At 42.6% G+C, this 24,554-nt stretch overlaps 1 protein-coding gene across 1 annotated transcript in view; it reads right to left on the bottom strand.

Moving 5' to 3' along the window:
- The window catches only part of COL11A1 (collagen type XI alpha 1 chain), a 295,583-nt gene extending 272,299 nt beyond the window's left edge, over positions 1-23,284 (bottom strand). Inside the window, exon 1 of the mRNA XM_058177409.1 lies at positions 22,648-23,284. Coding sequence (XP_058033392.1) covers positions 22,648-22,768 — 121 coding nt within the window. The 5' untranslated portion in view covers positions 22,769-23,284. The remainder of the gene's footprint in view (positions 1-22,647) is intronic.
- Between the last annotated feature and the right edge of the window lie 1,270 nt (positions 23,285-24,554).

Below are 24,554 nucleotides of genomic sequence, written 5' to 3'. Positions count from 1 at the left end.
TGAGTACTGTACTATGAGCAACTGTACTATGAGTACTGTACTATGAGTACTGTACTATGAGCAACTGTACTATGAGTACTGTACTATGAGCAACTGTACTATGAGTACTGTACTATGAGTACTGTACTATGAGTACTGTACTATGAGTACTGTACTATGAGTACTGTACTATGAGCAACTGTACTATGAGTACTGTACTATGAGCATCACAGATCGTGAAGTTAAAAGATGGCACCAATTATTCACTCACCGATCTGGCTGTTCTCAATTATAGAACAGCAGGAAGGACCTCAGATGTCCTAAGAAGCATAAAGTTTCTAGAGAGTTACCCTCAGAGAATGCAGTGTACATACCATTTAGGAAATAATGATATAGTACACAGGAATATGGAGACAGTCTTGCAGAATGCAAGTAAATTTTAATTTAGATCGGGTAAGGAAAAATCTCAAGATAACCATGCCTTGGTTCTATTTGATATAAGAGGGAGCAGAGGAAAATAGATTTTCAAGATTCTGCTATCATACTTATATCAATAAAGTAGAGTTCTACTAAGCCTTGTATTGACTGCTGCCTGGCTTGTACACCTGAATGAACTGATATACACAGACAGACACACTAAAAAAAAAAAGCTATCTACAAGATTTCTTCAAAAGATAAAAAAAGATTCAGTAGTAAATCGCATAGCTCCCATTAACACAGATAAACCTGTTTCCTAGACTAGGTCTCAAATATAACAGACACAGTTCAGCTAGATAACATTTTTTTATTGTAAAGAAGAATGAACCCAGATTAAATAATTCATTGCCTAGTGCCAGGACAAGAATGTAAGTTACATTCATAGTTCCAGCAGTAGAAACCCATATTTCTTTCTGCTCTTTCTATGACTTTATAGACTCTTTTTACAATGTATGGTGGCCTTGTAGCTGAGCAGATACTAAGCATCTATATGACCAACAATTCAGATCTAAGAAACCACTGCCTCTTGGTTTATTTATCACAATAGTGATCAATTGGTTATAAATATCAGGAAGTGGAAAAAAGGGCTCTACCTAATGAAAAGGAAAATTGATGCATTAATATACAAACTACCCCTAGTTGTATAAATTTGTGGGGTTGACATTGAATTTGGCTCTGGGAATAAATTCAATAAACCTTATTTCTTTTATTTCAGTCCATATTTTATGCTACCTCCAGATATACAAGCCTGCCTTTTGACTTTTATCCTTTAGTCCAGACTACTTCTTCCATTTTTTTTAAAAAAAATCAAACACAATGTGCATTAACATTAATTAGTATAAGATCCGGACCACTGTAGGCCAACACTGGAACAACATAAAACGTAAGAATAATCTTAATGGAGTAACTCAAGATCAAGCTCCTCCAGCATTCCCATTAATGGTCTAAAAGCATCACCCAATGGGGTTTATTAATAACAGCTACTTTCTGGTGCAAGATCATGTTTCTGTGTTTATGCAGCAGTCAAGCCAAGGAGAAAGTCTCTCATACAACTTTTCATGTGGGCTTTCAATACATTATCTAGGTTCATCTAGGAAGATACATGCAACATTATCTCAGTATATATTTACTAAACCAATGCTTACTACACGATTAACTTTACATAACCATGGCCAGCATGCAAGATAAGACTATTTAAACCAGGCGTGGGCTGTGTGGAATTGCCCATAAATAGGACCCAGTCTACTAACATGTCTTCAGACCTTGAGGTCTAAATGACAACTGAAATAGCCATGAAGTAGTGGCTGAACTGGAGATTCACATGCCAAGAAATGAGATTCAGTGTTTTCTTTCTTTCTTTCTTTATAATCCAATTTCTATACCACCCTTCTCCCGAAGGACTCAGGGCGATTTTCTTGAGGACATGCTTAGCCTAGCCCTAGAAATTTGTCATTAGTACCGATACTAAATTTGCAAATCCATTCCTTATTTCACTTTCTCCACATGGTCTTTTTCAGAAACTTAATTTAGAAGGAAAAATATGTTGTTCCTTCTGCTATATTTTTCATAACAGTGAGTCAGAACTACAGAAAAAATACTGAAAGATCTCCAGCAGATCCCAATACTACTCATCTCTGTTTAAAAGCACCTAGTTATACTTGAAAGTGAGCAGACTCTGGAACTTGTAATGGTATGAGAGAATAACCTTGGGAGACAGAACAAAGAGCCACAGCAAAGGAAATGGTCAGACAAGAGGGAGCTTAACCACAAAAGGAATGTGGACACAGCAAACATCTCAGAAGGTACCCGCCCTGTTTCCTTGATCTGTAAAGGTGACTGGGGGAGGAGGGGGATCAGAAGTGGGTTTCAGCAGGTTCTGACCAGTTCTGGAGAACCAGTAGTGGAAATTTTGAGTAGTTCAGAGAACAGGTAGTAAAAATTCTGACTGGCCCCACCCCCATCTATTCTCTGCCTCCCGAGTCCCAGCTGATTGGGAGGAAATGTGGATTTTGCAGTAACCTTTCCCTGCCATGCCCACCAAGCCACGCCCACAGAATCGGTAGTAAAAAAATTTGAAACCCACCACTGAGGGGGATGTACATTCAGACTTGCCGGATTATCTTAATGTAACCTTACAATAAAGTAGAATTAGTCCATCTGGTTATGCTTTTTGTCTGGAGTACCTTGCAAAGCTGACAGACTAACTGCTAGTTAGAATTGTTACTGTATATCCTTTTGCTAGTATTCCTAACTGTTTATTTCCAAATGGTAGAAAAATCTAGAGATAATGCCTAAAGAGAAAGTTTGCCCAAGGGGGGGTGGGAACCTCACTGTAGATTTATGTTTCATATAGTAATTTACTACTATCACTAAATCACACCAGGCAGCAGTAAACATTACCTCAATAAATACTGTTAACAGCTTTGCTGAGACAAAATATCTGATTGATAAAAGGAACTGAAAGAGCGAAGGGCTCTGCCCAGGGGTGGGTTTCAATTTTTTTTACTACCGGTTCTTGTTGTGGGCGTGGCATGGTTTGGTGGGCGTGGCTTGGTGGGCATGGCAGGGGAAGGATACTGTAAAATCTCCATTCCCTCCCCAGTCCAGGGGAAGGTTACTACAAAATCCCCATTTCCTCCCAATCAGCTGAGACTCGGGAGGCAGAGAAGGGATGGGGGTGGGGCCAGTCAGAATTTTTACTACCAGTTCTCTGAACTACTCAAAATTTCCGCTACCGGTTCTCCAGAACTGGTCAGAACCTGCTGAAACCCACCTCTGGCTCTGCCCCTATGTCTTTTCCCTTGCACATGCTCTCTAAAGACTGTTGCCACCACTAGACTTATCTCAAGTGCCCAACTAAAATAAGAGTAAATTAAAAAGAGCATCAGAACATTAGCAGGAGGAATACTTAGTTAGGTCAAGAGTTAAGCAATCTTTCTTGTCCTGGTCCTTCTCCAAGAGACTAACTCCCCAGCTCGGCATTTGTCTTACAAGGAAATCATTGAGATCTTCGAGGTTCCCATGATTGGCTTTGATAGTAGCCAGATGGCTAAATATCCTGTACTAGAGGAGGATTTTTCCTATTTACATATGTTAAACATTGCTTCTTTTAGAGAGATTTTATTTTGTTGAAAACGTATATTCCCCGTGTGGATAGGCAAGAGCCAAGTTAAATGCATGGAATGCATTTTCTTCAGGATCGTATGAGAAGAAATGGTAAGTCATGAACTGATAGATAAAGGAAGCAAGAAACATAATGTACTTAGCACTAGCAAAAGGCAGGGATCCTAAGTTTATGAGAGACTGGGCAGAAAATAAAATTGTAGCCATGTGATAATTGTAGTTCAATTACTTTTCAGACTCCTTTTTGAAATTTTGCAGATAAGATCCCTGCACATACTGCATATCTACTGAAAGAATAAGTAATCAATCCACAAAGAATATGGAAACCACAACACAAATCAGTCCAAGCTTAACAGACTTTGGGGTGGGGGGAAACACCAGGGATTAATTTAAACAGGATTTCCTTTGGACCCTTTGGGGGGGGGGGAAGAAAGAAGCGAAGTATTCACCTGGGCTTTGATTGAGTATAACTTCTTCTTTGTATATTCAGCCTCTGAAAAGCCAGAAGCTGAAAGAAGTGGGGCCTGTAGGAGTAGGACACATTGTAAGTTCTTGCCTGAAAAGGCCCAGCAATTCCAGGATAGAAAAAAATGAAAGTAGACTTGAACCAGAGGAAATTTACATACTGGTATTCATACTTATTTTATTTATTAAATGTATATTCCACCCATCTCTCTTTTCAGAGCATCTGTGGACATATGATGGAGACAGAAGCACAGATCCCAGTTGCAAAACCCAGTTACCTTACTTATTTAGGCAAAATAATACAATAATATGAAAAGGAAGACCTGCATATAAGAGCCAGTTTGGTCTACCAATTAAGGCACCAGGCTAGAAATCAGGAGACTGTGAGTTCTAGTCCTGCCTTAGGCATGAATGCCAACAGGTCTATTCTCTCTCGCAGCCCAACCCAATTCACAGAGTTGGTGTTGTGAAAAGAGAATGAAGAAGAGGAAGAAGTGTTAGGCATGTGTGTTTCAAGTTGTTTATAAAAATAATAAAGCAGAAAAGTAATGTAGAGTATTCTATTCTGCTTTAGGCTGTGCTACTGCTCTGCATAATTATGTTGTAGGTTATTAACCACTTATTCTTCAATGATCCCATCCCCTGCCAAAATATCCTACCTACCAGACCATTGAGCCATCAAGGCAAAACCAATAGCCAGGAGATTTTGAATTAGGTCAGGATTCATCTTCAGAAGACATGAAGTTTGCATGTATCTTTCTGGGGCAAGTTAAGAAAATGAACATATTTTATTTTATTTATTTACCGTATATACTCGAGTATAAGCCGATCCGAATATAAGCCGAGGCACCTAATTTTACCACAAAAACTGGGAAAAACTATTGACTCGAGTATAAGCCGAGGGTGGGAAATGAGGCAGCTACTGGTCAATGTAAAAAATAAAGATAGAGCCAAGTAAAATAACATGAATATTTATTTGAACGAAAAACAATAAAAGTGCAAAAGGGGGAAGGAGGATTCCCAGCTTTAGAAAATTTAGAACTACGCCGCCTTTGGTATGACCTGAGCATAGCTCATAAAATTATCTGCTACAATGTACTTCCTATCAATGACTACTTCAGCTTCAACCACAACAATACACGAGAACACAATAGATTCAAACTTAAAAGTGAACCTCCAATCTAGATTGCAGAAAATGTGACTTCAGTAACAGAGTTGTTAATGCCTGAATGTGCTACCTGACTCTGGTCTCTTCCCAAAATCCCCAAAGCCTTAACCAAAGACTATCTAGTATTGACCTCACCCCATTCCTAAGAGGTCTGTAAGGGGCGTGCATAAGAGCACCAACGTGCCTACCGTCCCTGTCCTAATGTTCCCTTTAGTTGTATTCCTTTTATGTATTCAATTCATGCTTATATTTATATAATTATTTAATATGTATTTGACAAAATAAAATGAATGAATGAATGAATAGAATAGAATAGAATAGAATTTTTATTGGCTAAGTGTGATTGGACACACAAGGAATGAATGAATGAATGAATGAGTGAGTGAGTTACTTCAACAACATTGTCTCACAGAAATTGACAATACAACTGCAAGCATGAAAATGAGTCCTCCTTTAGCTTCCAAGGGACCAGGGTGCCTCTGAAGGTCAGTGCTCTAAGCACTAAGAACCCAGCACAAATCTAAGCCTGTATGCACACCAATAGTGAAAATACCCTGCACAGTGTCTCTTGGCAGAGAAGGTTAATTTTCATAGACGTTGGGGTGGCTCTTTTTTTTTTTTTTGGCAGGGCAATAAGGATCTCTAATATCATTAAACCCAAGTGTGAGGAAAAAGACAGCAGCTAAAATGTTAAGGCCAGTTGTGTGACCTTCTCCAATACAGTTGGCCTGGCTGTTTGTCAAAACTTAAAACACACTCCTATCTCTCTCTGCCTGCTAAAGCTTCTTTCTTAAAACAATTGTGGTCTTTGCCTTCATGTCGCTCAACCTTTCACCTGCCAGGTTCCTAGCCCTTCACCCTTGACCCACTGCTGTGTTTGCTTAGCATTGTGCCAATCGACTTTAGAAGTCTGTGTGTGTGTGTGTGTGTGTGAGAGAGAGAGAGAGAGAGAGAGAGAGGGAGGGAGGGAGGGAGTGCAAAAGGGGGAAGGAGGATTCCCAGCTCTAAACAAAGGGAAATCCCGGAATGCCAGCGCGAAAGGCGGTGCTCGCGTTCCTCCTCCCTTGCTCAAAAGCCCCAATAACCTTCACCAGCAAGGCAGACCCCACGGGAAGGAAGGGACGGGCTGACTCACGAGCATCTGGCTGAAGAGCAGCTGCTCCAGGTCGCCCAGCACGGTGAAGCACGGAGGGAGAAGAAAGAATGAAAGAAGGGGAGGAACGGCCCCTCCTTTCTCTCTCTCTCTCTCTTCCAGCGCCGCGGAAGAGACTAGAGCACACAGGACTAGAGCACACAGGCGCGCACACACACGCCCAGCTTCTGAAGCACGGAGGGAGAAGAAAGAATGAAAGAAGGGGAGGAACGGCCCCTCCTTTCTCTCTCTCTCTCTCTCTTCCAACGGGAAAACGCTCTTTCGCTTGCGGGGGAGAGGAGGGAGGGAGGGAGGGAGGTTGGCTTGCTTATTCAACCCTTCCCGGCTAGCCATCCAGCCCTTCCCAGGAGAAGGCGAGGAGTTTTGGGCGAGCGACCTTTTTGCTAGAAAGCGGAGCGGCTGCCCCAACACCACCAGTTGGGGCGGGAGCCGGGTGAGCTGCAGTAACTCCCGCCAGGCTATGCATTGGCGCGGGGAAGCCCTGGCGGTGCAGTCCTTCTCGGCTGAGGGAGGGAGGGTTTCCCCGACCGCGCGAACTCGCCGTCGCGAGAGCCACCCCAAAGGCCAGAAGAAAAGGTCATTCCATCGGAGTAATGGAGCGAAGGCTCCTTCCTCTCCCGCCTTACCCATGCTGTGCGAGCCCGGCTGGGCTGCAACCCTGCCGCCGCCGCTCCTTCCTCAGCCTCCCGGGGCTCACGCTCTAGCAGCCGCCAAGCTCAGGCCGGACTCGGCAGCTCCCCATCAGCACTCGCACGGCGCGATTCGGGCAGGAGGAGTCGGTCTCGCTCCGTGGCCGTGGCGGCGGCGGCGGCGGCGGCGGCGGCGGAGGCGCCACCGCCACAGAGCGAGCCCGACTCCTCCTGCCCGAATCGCGCTGCGGCGAGTGCTGATGGGGAGCTGCTTACCCATGCTGTGCGAGCCCGGCTGGGCTGCAACCCCGCCGCCGCTCCTTCCTCAGCCTCCGGGCTCGTGCTCAGCAGCCGCCAAGCTCAGGCGGGACCCGGCAGCCCCCCACCAGCACTCGCCCGGCGCGATTCGGGCAGGAGGAGTCGGGCTCGCTCCGTGGCCGTGGCGGCGGCGGCGGCGGCGGCGGAGGCGGCGGAGGCGGCGGCGGAGGCGCCACCGCCACAGAGCGAGCCCGACCTCCTGCCCGAATCGCGCCCGTGCGAGTGCTGATGGGGAGCTGCCGAGTCCGCCTGAGCTTGACGGCTGCTAGAGCGCGAGCCCCGGAGGCTGAGGAAGGAGCGGCGGCGGCGGGGTTGCAGCCTAGCCCGGCTCGCACAGCATGGGTAAGGCGGGAGAGGAAGGAGCCTTCGCTCCATTACTCCGATGGGATGACCTTTTCTTCTGGTCTTTGGGGTGGGTCTCGCGGCGGGGGGCTCGCGCGGTCGGGAAACCTCCTCCTCAGCCGAGAAGGCTGGCGGCCCCTGCCCAGCCCTCTCACTGCACCACCAGGGCTTCCCCGCGCCAATGCACAGTCCGCCAAGTTTGCGCCGTCCGCCCACCAGACACGGGAATGGGGGCCGGCCTGGGGGCGACAAATCCCGCGAGACCTCGGCGGGCCCGCTCCCCGTCCCTCCCATGGGAGTCCGTTCGGTACCCCCTCCTGTGCGGGGTTCCCGAAGACGTAGACTCGAGTATAAGCCGAGGGGACGTTTTTCAGCACAAAAAACGTGCTGAAAAACTCGGCTTATACTCGAGTATATACGGTATTTATTTTTGTCAATCATATATAAGATAACAGGTAAAAAGTATAAACATAATTTGGATACATGAAAAGAGTAAGTGAAAAAAAGGAATATTAGGACAGGGACGGTAGACACATGGGTGCACTTATGCACCAGATACCACTTATGCATATACCAGGATCATGTAACACTCAAGACCAAGACTCATAAAATGTCAAGGTTTCTAAAAGGCTGTGTTTGCCTAATCTACATTCTCTAACTTGGTGTCCTGCAGTTTTACTGGCATTACAGCTCTCCAAAGTCCCAAGCTAAGCATGGGACCTGTGGGAAGTGACATAAATTGAACTCTGGGAGTTGTAGTTACAGAACAACTGGAGGGAAACAGGTTGGGGGAGAAAAAAAATCTGATTTGACCCAAGGATGGGTAAACACTTTCTAGTGGTCCACATCTAAAGATTCCTGCAGCCTCCATTAGGTCAAACAGTTTGGAAGAAAAGGTATGCTGTATAAGTTGCTATCAGTTTATGGGAACTGATCTGCCAGCCAGCAAAACAAGAGATGCCAAATTTTTTGGCATCTGATTGTTCTCTTTTGAGGGCCTCTTGTGGCTCAGACTGTTAAGATAGTCTGTTCTTAACACAGCTGCCTGCAATTACTGCAGGCTCGAGTCCCACCAGGCCCAAGGTTGACTCAGCCTTCCATCCTTTATAAGGTAGGTAAAATGAGGACCCAGATTGTTGGGGGCAATAAGTTGACTTTGTATATAAATATACAAATAGGATGAAGACTATTGCTAACATAGTGTAAGCCACCCTGAGTCTTCGGAGAAGGGCGGGATATAAATGTAAATAAAATATTTATATATACACTCTAGATCAGGCATCTCCAACCTTGGCAACTTGGTCTCCAACCTTGGCAACTTGAAGACTTGTGGACTTCAACTCCCAAAGTTTGGGAGTTGAAGTCCACAAGTCTTCAAGTTGCCAAGATTGGAGACCCTGCTCTAGATTACTGAAGTCATCACTTGAATTAAAAGATGTTGCCCTTACTACAGAATGTGGACACATGGGATTACTTTTGAGTTCTTCCGGAAGAGAGTTGGGGAACACAAGAAGCAAAATCTTAATTATTTATGCAGGACTTTTGGCTTTAGGAAGACTGTAGGATTAAGTTCAGGATATTAAAAACTTTATCCAAGTCATTAACATACATTTATTTGCTGAGCAAGAAAAGAAGCTGCTATCCAGATGCATTTTGCATGGCTATTATTGCTGCAACTTACACGTTTTAGAGCTGGTGCCCATGTTCATCTCTATGACTTAGCAATGCACCTGTGATTATCACTTGTGTGTAAGGGCGGGTCTCCATAACACCTCAAATTCCTATAACATCACGCTTTAATTAACAAGGCTGCTCATGGAGAACTTATCATCAAGTCTCTGGTGGCTCAGACTGGTAAGACAGTCTGTTATTAACAGCAGCTGCTTGCAATTACTGCAGGTTCAAGTCCCACCAGGCCCCAAGTTGACTCAGCCTTCCATCCTTTATAAGGTAGGTAAAATGAGGACCCAGATTGTTGGGGGCAATAAGTTGACTTTGTATATAATATACAAAAGGATGAAGATTATTGCTTGACATAGTGTAAGCCGCCCTGAGTCTTCGGAGAAGGGCAGGATATAAATGCAAATAAAAAAAAAAGTCAGGAGCAAAGAAATGCTAGGTCACACTTGTGATTACACTCCTTAGCTAGCATAAGGAACGTCCTTTATGCAAGTACGGAAGAAACAAAAATATCAAAGTGCACTAGACAAATACAGGTAAATCAATTCAAACTATTAGGTATTTTGTTTACCTAAAAATTAGGTTGTTTAAGCCAAACCAATCTGTGAAACATGAAAGGGAACAGGATGTAGCTCTACCGTGTTTTGTTTCCAGGTTGGAAACAATGGATTCCATGGACTGAAATTGTTCTTTATTGCTTTTAGTTATTTTGTTCTCTGTTGTGCTGCTATTTTTTAATTTTATTTTAGGCAATGTTTTAGTAATAGTTTCAGAATATTCAGCTGCACACCTATTTTGAAAACTCTTTTGAATGGTAGCACACGTAGCTTTTGAGTGGGTTAATGGAGAAGTTTTTTTAAAAAAAAAACGGCAAAAAGGATGAATATTTGTTTTAATTAATTAACGTTCAATTACCACTTTCTTGGTATTTATGGTTTTTATTTTGTTTCATTTATTATTATTATTATTATTATTATTATTATTATTATTATTATTATTATTATATTTAAAAATAGTTTTTATTAAACATTTTTCACCTTTAGAAACAGAAAAAAAACAATAAAAAGCAAGACAAACATAATAATGTGTCACATTTTTACAGCCTTCAGTGTCGGCATGTGTATTCTGTTTTTATAATTCACGCTTCTACTTTACCTTTCTATCCTTTATAACAACTATAACAGCCATTTTAACCATACTAGTTACATATATTTACATTATACTTACATAATCTGTAAATTAACTTTGACAGTAATTGATAAATTTAATTATTATGTAATCATTATTTCAAACTCCTATTTCTTATTTAAGTTTCTGTTTTCTAGCCACTTATACATACTATTCCATACTTTCTAATAGTCCCAATCTTCTCTTTCCTTTATTTCCATAGCCATTTTGTCCATTTCTGCACATTCAAGTATCTTTCTGATCACTATTTCCTCTGATGGTGTATTAATCTGTTTCCAATCTTGCGTGAGGGCAATCCTAGCCACCATTTATATATGTAGTATTATGTATTGCAAGTTCTTTTCCATTCTCGGGTCTAGTATTCCTAATAAGAATAGCTCCAGTTTAAATTCTATCATTTGTTGCATTATTTCGTCCAACCATCTCTTAATTTTACACCAGTATTTTTTTTATATCGGGGCACGTCTACCACATATGGTAGTACGTTCCTAATTTATGGCCACATTTCCAACATTCAGGAGATAAATTTGGAAACATTTTGGCCAACTTTGCTGGGGGCAAATGCCATCGATAAAACATTTTATAGAGATTTTCTTTATAGGCTACTGCCATCATAAATTTGTAATTCCTTTTCCATAATTTATCCCATTAGTGTAATTCTATATTGTGTCCCAAATTTCTGGCCCATCTAAACATTGTCTTGTTTCATTTATTATTTCATTGGCAAAAAATATAGAATAATAAATCCATCATTAAAGAAAAAACTGGCAAGGAATCTAAACAAGTGATTTGCAGCTATACTGCAAAGATCATTTGACGGCCGTCTCCAGGAGAGCGTTTTACCAGGTTCGCCTGGTACGCCAGTTGCGCCCCTTTCTGGACCGGGATGCCCTATGCACGGTCACCCACGCACTCGTGACGTCTCGCCTGGATTACTGCAATGCTCTCTACATGGGGCTCCCCTTGAAGGGCATCCGGAGGCTACAGTTAGTCCAGAATGCGGCTGCGCGGGTGATAGACGGAGCCCCTCGTGGCTCCCGCATGACACCCATCCTGCGCAGACTGCACTGGCTACCTGTGGCCTTCCGGGTGCGCTTCAAGGTTCTGGTGACCACCTTTAAAGCGCTCCATGGCATTGGGCCGGGTTATTTACGGGACCGCCTACTGCTACCGAATACCTCTCACCGACCCGTGCGCTCTCATAGAGAGGGTCTCCTCAGGGTGCCGTCAGCGAGGCAATGTCGTCTGGCGACGCCCAGGGGAAGGGCCTTCTCTGTGGGGGCTCCCACCCTCTGGAACGAACTACCCCCCCGACTTCGTCAGCTTTCGGACCTTCGGACCTTCCGCCGCGGGCTTAAAACATACCTATTTAATTGTGCAGGACTGAGCTAGATTTTAAATTTATGGGTTTTAATTGGGTTTTGTTTTTATATTTTAATAACGGGCTTTAGAATAAGTTTTTTAATTGTTTTATATTGTATTTATGTATTATGTATTTTTAAGTGCCTGTAAACCGCCCTGAGTCCTTCGGGAGATAGGGCGGTATATAAATATGATTAATAAATAAATAAATAAATAAATACTGGGAGGAAAAATACCTTATTTACAACAATCAGTCAACAAGAATGTTGAAGGAAAATTCATACACTTCTCTTATTTGTGAGAAAATGTATTAGAATTATAAGACATTCTTAAAATGATTGTACAACACAACAACTATTATATAGGCATATTATATTTGCAAAAATCCAGGTGACCATTAGTTGGCAGCAAAACAAGACAGAAAATTCATAATCTTTGTTGCCACCTTGTGGTCATCTTGAGGTTTTTTCAGTGTGGGTATGGGATGTCAATATTATTGCTGGAATATTGGAGAGAGGGAGGAACATTTTCAAATTTTAAAAAAGAATAATCTTCAAACATCTATAGGACATTTTGGTGAGAACTAGGAGTGAGATTATACATCATATTCTACAGAATAAATCAATATGTATGCAGATCTTTCTGAGCAGTCAGATCTTTAAAGTCCATATACTATAAGGATAATCAGCTGAATGGGAATTGGTTTTGAAGAATAGCATTAAAGCCTTTTATTATTCAGTGGAAGCAAATTAATTCAGCTCTGTCAATACAAATAGCTAGTCCCATGCCCAAATTCCTTCTGCACATTTTTTTACTCAACTTCCTTCAACTTGGTGGAAAGAATTTCATTCTGATTCCAAGAATACAATTTTAAAATTGTATTGAATAGTGAAGAGAATTGTTGCACTTACTTTAGTTATGAAGTAGCCAATCTTTGAGAATATTAGGGCTAGGCCCAAACTGTGAAAAGGTCCTTTGATGTGATAATGTTTTGGCTATTTCCCACTGAAATAGAGTCATAAATTCAAAGAGGGACTTGCTAAACCATTGAATCAAAATTGATGGTTTCATAGCACTTTCCTTTTGAAAAGAAAAGTTTGGGATTTTGGTAGACACTATACCATGTTGCAACTTCATTTTTACACATGGAAAATGCTGAGAGGGTGGATTGAGTAGTGTGATGGGTTACATGTACAGCCAGTTTATTAATTTTATCATCACATTAAATACTTTTGAAGAGGCAGCATCTACAAGGATCTCGTTCATTTCCTCAGCTCTCAGGTTTTTTAATGTGGCCAGAGAGTTTACTTTGTTTTTTTGTGCTAATATGGATGTTATATTTCTATGCTGGTCTTGAAGATGAGTTCCAGGCTGTCTAATCCAGTCTGAACCCTTGGATCAAACCTTATTTCCAAATTTTGGAATGAGTGAACAGATGTCTGGTGGGGAACTAAACATTTAATCTCTTAAGAATAGACAGGATGGGGATAGAAACAACAGTCTGGATGCTATTTTTTCCTATGCTTATTTCTGTAAAATGGTATATTTCATTGCAAAGCTTGCTTCTGATGTCTCTGCAAACTAATTAGGAGTATTGCCAGCAAGCCTCAATCTTGACACTACTCTCTCGTTAGGTGAGGCCACTTAGCAGCCAGCTATGCTAACTCTCCTGGCAAGTGTGGTGATTGCAAGCAGCAAATTATACCACCCTGTTGTGTGTTGACTTCTCCTCATAGGCTGAATTGGAAACAGACGTATAGGCAAACAAGACAATAGAAAATTCTGATTTCTTGCAGGAAGGCTGAGACGCCATTACCAAAGAAATGTCAGTGATTGCTGTATATCAAATGCAAATTCTATTTATACTACAATCAATGTTCAAGATGTTTGTTCCTTTTTCTCCTGCCTGTTCCATATAATGGGCTTGAAGTGACTGTCATATGGGGGGTGGGGTGGAGGTTTCATCTGTTTCTTGTTTTTACCAATGGCAGAATTGTATCAGTGTTTGTTCTTGATTGTACAATATAAGAGCTAGTTCTTATTCTCAAAGAAGAACTCAATGGTCAACCTTTTTATTCTTGCCAGAAGAGGCTAAACCAGCCAGCCTCATACTATATGGAAGCCAGTGATAATAAGGGCCTTTTCAGGAGGAGCCAAATATTTTGGTTGTCCAAAAAATTAAGTGGTCTTCTCATTCATATTCCTACCCTCATTTTTTAAAAGCTATTTTATTGAGCTTAGCGACAAAATCTTGGGGTTGTTAATTGGCCATAAATGGGTGCTTGGGAGCTCTTTGTGGGTTACTCTCTTCTGCTTAATGTGTTGATGTAGCCAGATGTTTAATTGGGATTCAACAAACCCACAACCTATCATGATATGTGCATCACGTAAATGGATGTGCTTGAGTGCCATCTGGTTCCTTTGTGCACAGCAATCACTTTGACAGCTTAACAACTATAATAAAGACGGTGCTAACGCAAATACTGAGCAATTGCACCCACTGCCATGACAGTATCACAGTGGTTACACATGACATGCCAAGTTGCATTCACACAAATGCTGCCATTATGTCTGCATCTTGACATCTGACACAAGTGTGTGTAAGTCTTGCCATATGTGTGATGGCATCCAAGTCTGCAAAACCAGAGTCTCCTAAAGAAGGAAATACATAGGTTGTTCACCTTTAGTTCAATGCAATATAGAGCTCTAGGTTATGTTACCTTTGATTTGGGAGATCATTTGGCTAAAAAGTAAAGGTAAAAGTTCCCCTTGCACATATGTGCTAGTTGTTCCCGACTCTAAGGGGTGGTGCTCATCTCCATTTCAAAGCCAAAGAGCAGTGCTGTCCGAAGACGACTCACTACAAAGGTTTCTTTAAAAAGAAAAGAACACTCTTAAACACTAGTTTATTCTAAAATCACAGTTATCAGATTATGCTAGGCCACCAGCCTTGCAATATTAACTCGTATGGTTTGCAAAGCTTACTGTTTTCTTTCTGAAATGATGCCTTAATCTGACAGCTGGTAATACACTTTTCTGTGTTGGTTCAGAAGTAGTGAATGGGTGATTTGTGGCTTTGGGGCTGTGGTATCTTCATTCCAAATGTTTTTTTTCCAGGAACAATTTCTTTCTCCAAAGCATAAGAGATGCCTTCTGCTTTTATTTAGTTTACTTGGACCCAACAAGTAAATTAACAAATGGTTAAAGATTTTTTTTTTCCATAAAGGAAGCAAGAAAGTATTGTTAGAAAAAGAGCAAACTTCTTAAAGTTTGCTGCTAAAAAAAAAATCCAGTGTTTTGGTTATACAAAATTAAACAGAAGATGTGACAAATATAATTATCCCAGTAGACTTTTGTTATTATTATACTTACAGTAATATTGTAATAGTACTTTTTTTGGGGGGGGGGTAGTTTTCTATGTTAAAACAGACCAAATGGTCACAGAGCAGGAAAAAAATGTCCCCTGACATGACATCAGCACAGTTTACAGAAATTAGTCATGCCAAGGAGAACTGTAGAGATTTATTAAAAGGTCTTCCATAATATATCAGTTAGATCAGAGGTCTTCAAACTTGGCAGCTTTAAGACGTGTGGATTTCAACTCCCAGAATTCTCCAGCCAGCATAGCTGAAGTTGAAGTCCACACGTCTTAAAGCTGCCAAGTTTGAAGACCTCTGAATTAGATGTTGAGTGGAAAATGAACATGGGGTTTAGATTATATTTTTTTAAAAGTTGTTTCTGGTCCCATCCCAGCTGTTGGCCATCATCTGTTCTGAGGTTTGAGTCGACCCAGCCTTCACACTATCCTTATCTTGGCTGCAGGAGATGTTTCCTCTTTTCATTGACTGTCTCTGAGAGCCCAGGGCCTAAATTCCTAAGGCAACATTAGGTTGCCTTTTCCTTTGTAGAGCTATTCCCAATACACAGAGCATTTGAAAGCAGGAGTGGTGGCAAATGGGACACATAGAGACAGAACCAGCACACATTGCCCAGTTTTCTCTCTGTCCCTTTTGTTTACATTTGTTTACATTTATATCCCGCCCTTCTCCGAAGACTCAGGGCGGCTTACAGTGTATAATGGATTGTACGGAAACTAACAACTTTTAAAAAGTGATTATTTGCAGGTACTTCTCATTTAATGACTGACACGTTTAGTGGCCGAAGTTACAACCATGATGAAAAAGTAATTTTGTTTTACAATTTTCATAAATCTGTAAAACAAAGGAAAGCTGGAGTAAGATTGTAAGCATAGTTGCTGTTTCATTTATCAACTACTTCCCTGAATGACTGAATTTCTGGTTCCAACTGTGATTACTAAAATAAGAACTACCTGTATTTTATTTTTGGAGTTAGTATGGCTGTTCAGATTTCATGGTTGGGATTTAAAAACAACAACAACAGTGGGACTAAAAAGAAGAGCTTAATGTTTGATGTATCAAAATTGAAATATATGGAAATCCCAAACTGCTTCTAGCATCTCAAGATGAAGGAAGGCAAATTCTTATGTCCTAACAACTTCCCTGATCCTTTTTATCAGCAATGCCAAAATCTCCACTTGGGATCTTCGGCATGTAAAACTGAGCAACCTAATACTAACCCATGAAGTATAGCATAGCATAGAAATAGCATTTAGGCTTCTATACTGTCCCATAATACTTCACAACACTTTCTGGGTGGTTTGCAATGTAAGCCTTATTTGCATATTGTCCCCAACAATCTGGGTCCTCCTTTTGCCGACCTTGGAAGGTTGGAAGGCTGAGTCAATCTTGAACTCAGGATCGAACTCCACGCTGTGGGCCTGCAATACCGCCCTTTAACCACTGCGCCACCAGGTATTCTCAAAGCAATGGTACTCAAATATTTATTTACTGATTTCATCAAAGCAATGATTTCTGTTATTTATTAGAAGGGCTGTGCATACTTCAAAACCAATTTGCAAAAAGGGCTTCAGATTCATGAGAACGTGAGCACATCTTTCTCCTGTTTATTACAGGAGGCATATTCTTTCAAGTTCCTGCCCAGAAAGATGCTGCTTTCAATTTGCTCCAAAGCAGATCTTCAAAATCATTTCCAAAATGGGCATAGTCCTCTTCATTGCGTTCAAAGTTCGCTTCCAGACCTTCCTTCTATGAGCCTCATTCCCATGCCCTTTTAATCGTTTATTGCAACAGTCCACTTGTGACGCTGGGCAAACAGGCCATATTTCATCTTATGACCTCAAATGCGTTCAATGATCCTTTTAATCCCAAATTTCTAGTTCTCTAGAGAACATCAAACAAGCAAGAGATATCTAGGATAATGAAAGACATCCCTGTTCTTCAATCGCCTTCTTCTCAGCAGACAAGTTTACAGACACAGATTAAGATTAAAACTGCTTCAGATAAAAACATGCACGTTTCTTCCATGTTGCAGAAAGAGGAGAGGTCTGTTCTGAGATTTTTTGAAATATGCAAGTCAGCAACAAAATAGGAAGCCATTTCTTAGAAGGAGTGGCTTAGCAGTGAGGGAGGAAAAATCTATCTTCCTTTCCTTACAGGGTTTCCCCGCCCCCCTTCTCACCTCCTTGTAAAGGACAAGTAAAGAACTGCAGGACTTAGACAACATACCAGGCATATTTTTGTGTCAGTTGCCAGACCAGAGAGAGAGAGAGAGAGAGAGAGAGAGAGAGAGAGAGAGAGAGAGAGAGAGATATCAGTGTTTGGCCACTGAAAAGGTTTTTCAGACTGGACCTTGGTTCTTTTCACTGCCAAAATTAAGGATGCGCAATGAAGAGATTGGGATCGTATGACTCTCTAATCCATGGGATTCAAAGCCATGTCTGTGGGTGGAACTAGCTAGAATTTATTTCAAATTTCTCCCCATTGTTTTCTAATTTGATCATCTTTCCTAACTCAGTAGATAAGATTCTAGGAATTCTGTCCAGCCTGCTTTGAGTGGTATCTGAGAAACAGGTAAAATATTAATGTAATCTGAAAAGAATATTTTTCTTTTTTGGTAACTATAACAAACATAATCGATCAGCACATGCTACCTCAAGGTTTCTACTGCAAAGTTAACTGAAGGCTGTCTTTTAGAAATTCCTCACTAAATTTAAATCTGCTAACTCATTAAACAATACGCCTTAATAAAACTGTTATTTTATTCATCTACTAGACTAGACCAATGTTGAATAAAGTAGCCTATTCATGCATCCTTGGCAACTGATTTCATATTACAAAAATAATCCATCAAAAAAATTTGTTAGCATAAACTGCTTTTCCAAAAAAAAGATGAGAAAATATATCAAACGCATTTACATATATCAGCTATTTCATGAAAATGAACCATTGTTTTTTCTTTCTGTCTTTCTTCCTTCCTTCCTTCCTTCCTTCCTTCCTTCCTTCCTTCCTTCCTTCCTTCCTTCCTTCCTTTTCTCTCTCTCTCTCTCTCTCTCTCTCTTTTTTCTTCTTTCCCTTTATTAGTTTTATAAATAACTCAAGGCAGCAAACATATCTAATGCTAATTCCTCCTTCTACCCAACAAGGGTCCAGATCAGAGTTCTGAAATATGTATCAATTTCCAAAACATTCCTTGAATGGGAATTCATCTATAGTATCACCATCAACCTCTCATCTCCTTCATTACAATATGTTGCATATGATGATGATTTTCTAAATCATCCCAGTTTTATAGCCTTGCATACCCTTCACTCACATAAAGCCAGCGCCACTTATTCAATAGAGTTGCATTCACATTAACATCACATTGCATAGGTGCAATTATATTTATAAGTGAGTTTAGAAATTCAGCAGAGCTTATTCAAGGTATAAGATTAAAATAATTGGGATTTAGTAACTTTTAAAGTAAACTCATTAGACTTGCTTGGAAAACTGCTTTTTAAGTAAAATAATGCACTGTCATTTTGATATTAGAACTTATTTGCATTCATTTTTAAAGTAATATCTTTAGAATATCTAGAGGCTATTTTACCTTGGTTTATATAAATAAATTCTGTGTATTGCATTGTTATTTTCCAGTGTTCTTCTACCACTGCAAGGGAGATGGTTTATATCTATTTTACATCTTGGAGGTCTTGCTAACCACAACAAAGGGAAAAGTAAAAGAATGCAACTTTTAACCTATGCCTTTCGGAAATGCCAAATGAGCTCTCTCTCTCCCACTTAATTTTAATGCCTGCTAAAATGATCAAAAGTTTGACTGTACTTCAAACAGTTACCACTGTTCAGGAAAGAACTTGAGGACTTTTCTGGGAAAAGAAACAAAGAACAGCATGTCTGCAGATTTCTTTTTGGCATTCTAGGGGAAAAAAAGGCAGATATTAGGAGGCGATGCAGGGATTTGTCAAAAGTGTGATTTCTTAATCACTCTGTCAAATTGTCTTCAGACAGCAGCATTCCAATATATGTCTACCCCAGAGGGCAGTTTCATCAAAACATTCTCCCATATTGCATACTTCAGTGAATTACAACCCTAGAAGGATCAACACCACAAGCAAAACTAGTGTCTGCCTATTTCCAATCATCTGAACTGCACTAGGAGAATAGCAAGATTCACTCCTTTTGAAAAAAACGAAAAAATGCTGCTTAGCCTTTAATTTTCCAGGAAAGAAGTGTAGAGCAAACCAGTTGGTCAGGGAGAGGAATCTCCAAATCATATTTGGATCTTTGGAAGAAAGGAATGTTAAGAAAACAGTAGCTGTATTTTTCCCCTCACACATCCCTTCTCTGAAAGCTTTTCTTGGCACCAAGCAAGAAAATAGTAATCCTACCCCTGCCTCTGAGCTGAAAGCGTGGCTTGACTCCTGTGCCCACAGCTTTATTTCAGAGCAGGCCAGCAGGGGGCAGATAGACAGGCTGAGGTGACTGACAGGTCCAGTCCAAGAGGTGAGCAGGAACCCAGAGGCTGAACGGGACCTTTCAGGAAGCATCTTTCTCCTCTCCTTGGCGCTTAACAGTTTAGCCAATGAAAAGAAACATCCAATTCAGAAAAACAAGAAGTACTTTTAAAGGGGAAATTGTTTCAATGGAGTTAGAGTCATCATATTACCATATGAGGCTTTGGGGTGTAAAAGAGGAAAAAAAGAAGGAAGGAAGGAAGGAAGGAAGGAAGGAAGGAAGGAAGGAAGGAAGGAAGGAAGGAAGGAAGGAAGGAAGGAAGAAGGGAAGGGAGGGAGGGAGGGAGGGAGGGAGGGAGGAAGGAAGGAAGGGAAGGAAAGAAGGAAGGAAGAAAAAGGAAGGAAGGGAAGGAAGGAAGGAAGGAAGGAAGGAAGGAAGGAAGAAGGGAAGCAAGGAAGGGAAGGGAAGGGGAGGGAGGGAGAAAGGAAGGAAGGAAGAAAAGGAAGGAAGAAGGGAAGGGAGGAAGGAAGGAAGGAAGGAAGGAAGGAAGGAAGGAAGGAAGGAAGGAAGGAAGGAAGGAAGGAAGGAAGGAAGGAAGGAAAGGATACACACTATACAATTACTTCACTGGACAGAAGAAGTTAACAAAGAATGTAGTCACAAGGCAAATCTGTGGAGAACCGAAGGGGACTTGGGGAAAGCCCCTCTAATTTCCCAGGAAACCTCCCCATCATGGATTCCAGGTATTCTGTTTAGAACTCATTCAGTTTATTATAAACGGGACTGAGGTGTCTGTAAGTTCTCCCAATATGCCCCTTCCAATAGGGAAAAATAGTCGTATTATTATGTCATCCTCCCCTTGAGTCCTCCCCCCCCCTCTCTGTATGTCTGTCTCTGTCTGTCTCTGTCTCTGTCTCTCTCCTTTCAATGATCTTCTTAGCAAGATTCAACATCTGCAGCTCCAGAAACTGCAGACTAACACATGCCCACCTATGGGACCATTCATTCCATTCTGCTCCTTCTGCCAAAGATGCACCTAAGGGAGGGGGAAGGAGGAGGGAGGAGGGAGGGAGGAGGAAGGAAGGAAGGAAGGAAGAAGGAAGGAAGAAAGGAAGGAAGGAAGGAAGGAAGGAAGGAAGGAAGGAAGGAAGGAAGAAGGAAGCAAGGAAGGAAGGAAGGGAGGGAGGGAGAAAGGAAGGAAGAAAGGAAGGAAGAAGGAAGGAGGAAGGAAGGAAGGAAGGAAGGAAGGAAGGAAGGAAGGAAGGAAGGAAGGAAGGAAGGAAGGAAGGAAGGAAGGAAGGAAGGAAAGGATACACACTATACAATTACTTCACTGGACAGAAGAAGTTAACAAAGAATGTAGTCACAAGGCAAATCTGTGGAGAACCGAAGGGGACTTGGGGAAAGCCCCTCTAATTTCCCAGGAAACCTCCCCATCATGGATTCCAGGTATTCTGTTTAGAACTCATTCAGTTTATTATAAACGGGACTGAGGTGTCTGTAAGTTCTCCCAATATGCCCCTTCCAATAGGGAAAAATAGTCGTATTATTATGTCATCCTCCCCTTGAGTCCTCCCCCCCCCTCTCTGTATGTCTGTCTCTGTCTGTCTCTGTCTCTGTCTCTCTCCTTTCAATGATCTTCTTAGCAAGATTCAACATCTGCAGCTCCAGAAACTGCAGACTAACACATGCCCACCTATGGGACCATTCATTCCATTCTGCTCCTTCTGCCAAAGATGCACCTAAGGGGAGGGGGGAAGGGAGGAGTTTCCTGCTCCTCTGTGCATTGCCCTCCTGTTTCAGCTTTGCCACGTAAACTGGCCAGAGTCAGTGGGGACTTTGGGACAAGCAGCCAGAGAGTGGGGGCAGGTAAGGTAATATTTGAGATGGGTTAAAAACCCTCAGGCTCTCTGAATGTGACTATCTTAGCTTCTTCTGAAGTCTTCTTCTCAGCTACCCACTACCCACCTGATGAGCATCTCTGCATCTCTCAAAAGTTCTCAAGCAAGTCAAAGACGCATCAAGCAAGGGATTACCAAGACATTTCAGAATCCAAACTAGGGTCAATTTGAAATAATCACACACACACCCTTTTTTTTTTTTTTTTGAAAAAGCCTATGGATTTTGTAGTCGTAGTGTTGTCCATCTATGAAAGTGAACCAAGCCTTCCCCACTGCCCCTCCCTTCTTTTCTTCACTTTGGCTAAACGGGTGCGAATTCACTCAGTTTAATCATCTCAACAAATCCAAGCAAGGAGGTGGTGGAAGGGAATTTGCACAAGCTGTCTCAAAACTGGCCGACCACCCCAAAAAGTAGGGTTTTGGTTTTTTTTATGTTCAAAAGGTTCCTTGCCGTCTTCTCGAGTTTCAGATCTTTCCATTACTGCATTCAGCAACCCACCTCCTTCCCCATTCTCACTTTGCCCCAACAGCGCTTTTAAAACTGGGCGGAGAAGGTATTTGAGACTGACGGACCGATCCTATCTATGGATTTCGGTCGAGGAATCAACTTTACTGAATTTCGCTGGACGAGCAGAACCGGGGAGAATCCGGATCTCCTTAGGTTCCCTTCCTAGCATCCTTCCACTACGCTGAAGTCAAGGAGCTCCTAATTCGAATTTAAGGATCAGCCGAGAGATCCGGGGCTCCAGCGACGGCTCAATCAACAAGGGAGGGGGGGGAAAATTCCTTGGAGCATACGCAGAGTGCTCCCCAACCCAATCAGCGAGCAGATCCCAGAGTCAACCCCCCACACACACACCCAATTCATTTCAGGAAGTTTGATCAGGGAGAGACGCAGGTTCGATCCCCGTCTCACTTGCTAGGGTCACCTTAGAAATCAGGGGCTGGGTGACTTGCCCTGATGTCGCCTCCCCCCAGTCCCATCTCTTCTAGCCGGGGATTAAGGGGTTTATCTTGGCTCTCTTACCTCCTCGGACTTCCGCAGCTTGGAGCAGAAGCGCTGCCGAGACGAGAAGAGCTGGGAAAGCCGAGTCCCAGAGCCGCCGTTTCGTTTTCCACCTGGTGGACCACTGCCGACTCCTCTCCATGGTTCGCCCAAACACCGGGCGCGCCAACGGCGACCCGCCCGCCCGCGCCAGGGGCCCCACTTAGCCCGCCGCGCTTCGCCCTCCGCCCGGCTCGCCCGCCGCGGCCGCTTCCGTCCCGCTAGTATTCCAAGAGACGCTCGGCCTCGACTCCCTTAGGGACCCATCGAGAGCCCAAGGACAACTTAGGTTCACACACAAAAAAAAAGAAAAGAAAAGAAAGAAAAGAAAGATCCGCTCCCGGGGAAAAGTGCCGGCTGAGGAGGTGGGTTGAGTGGTGGTGGGGTGGGGAGGCGACTTCGGATCGGCGCTGCCGCTTCGTCGGGGTCTAACAGCGCCCGGATCCGGCCTTTCCGATTCGCCTCTCCAGACCGAAAGGAGGAGAGGGGCTTCAATCCATACGCGACGAGCGCAGCATCTCCACTAAAGGCTGCATCCCACGAAGGGGGCTGGCCAAGAGGCGCACCGGGAAAGCGGCCGCGGTAGCGAAGAGCGAGCGAGAAGGCGGGCGGGAGGACGGGCGGCCCCCTCCTCCTCCTCCTCCTCCCTCGCCCTCCCATTCTATTTTCCCCCCCTCTCCCTCCTCCTCCTCTTCTCACCCTCTAGAGGAGTCTAAAATTGACAGGGAGGATGCCGGGCACAAACCAATGAGAAGTTTCCTTAGAACCCGAAAGCCACGCCTGTCGCCCGCCCCTCCCTTTCACCCACGAACTCTCGACCCCGCGTTCCCAAAGAAGTCCATTCAGGTAAACTGGGCTACAAGGGCGCGCAGCGGCGATTGAGTCACGGCACCCACCCCCGTCAAAGGAACTGGAAACGACTAGGCTGAGGAGAGAGAGGGGGGAGGTAAGGGGATCCCCCCCATTCCCCCCCCAAGCGCTCTTCCCAAGATGAAGACCTTAAGTCAACGTGAAGCGAAGCACAGTCGAGCTAACAGATTATCAGAGCTGGAAGGGACCTTGCAGCCCAAGAAGGAGAGCCTACTACATCTGCCTCTACCTAGGATCGAACTCCTGTTTGCGAGGCAAGCAAGAGCTCCACCTTTCTTGGGCTCTTCATCCCCACAACTGCCCCTGTCTACCTTTTATTCAGTATTGGCCACTGTGGTCAAGGTAAAAAGCCTGTTGTGGGATACATAGAACCCAGGAGATGCTTTTGACTTTTGGCAAACCATCAAGGAAGCTTATGACAAAATCTCTTGAAGCCCAGCTGGGAATTCCTTGCTGGGACTTCAGGTTGTACATGTGACCGAATCCTAAAAGAAAATTAAAAAGGGGCGTGCATAAGAGCACCAGCGTGCCTACCGTCCCTGCCCTAATGTTCCATTTAATTGTATTCATTTTATGTATTCAATTCATGCTTATACTTATATATATTATCTAATATGTACTTGACAAATAAATTAAATAAATAAATAAATAAAATGCTTTTCAGCATGCCCCCCCCCCCTTTGCTGAAATAACTGTAGGAACATGTCTGACATCAGATCAGTGGGACAGGGAGATGTAACAGTGTCTTTCAATTTTTAGCAATGAAGTACACAGAAAGCTTAAAAGCCCTTATTATTTATTTTATTTATTTATTATTTAGATTTTTATACCGCCCTTCTCCCGAAGGACTCAGGGCGGTGTACAGCCAGATTAAAACAATTCAATATACAAAATTAAAACAACAGTTAAAATACATATTCTATAAGTGGCCGAGAATTAAAACCGTCGAATTGACCCATACTAAAATACCCCCATTAAAATTATTAAAAATTCAAAAATTTAAAAATTTAAAAATCAAG

This window comes from Ahaetulla prasina, chromosome 3, assembly GCF_028640845.1.
Source record: "Ahaetulla prasina isolate Xishuangbanna chromosome 3, ASM2864084v1, whole genome shotgun sequence".
Lineage (NCBI taxonomy): Eukaryota > Metazoa > Chordata > Lepidosauria > Squamata > Colubridae > Ahaetulla > Ahaetulla prasina.
This window is presented reverse-complemented; position numbering and strand designations above follow the sequence as displayed.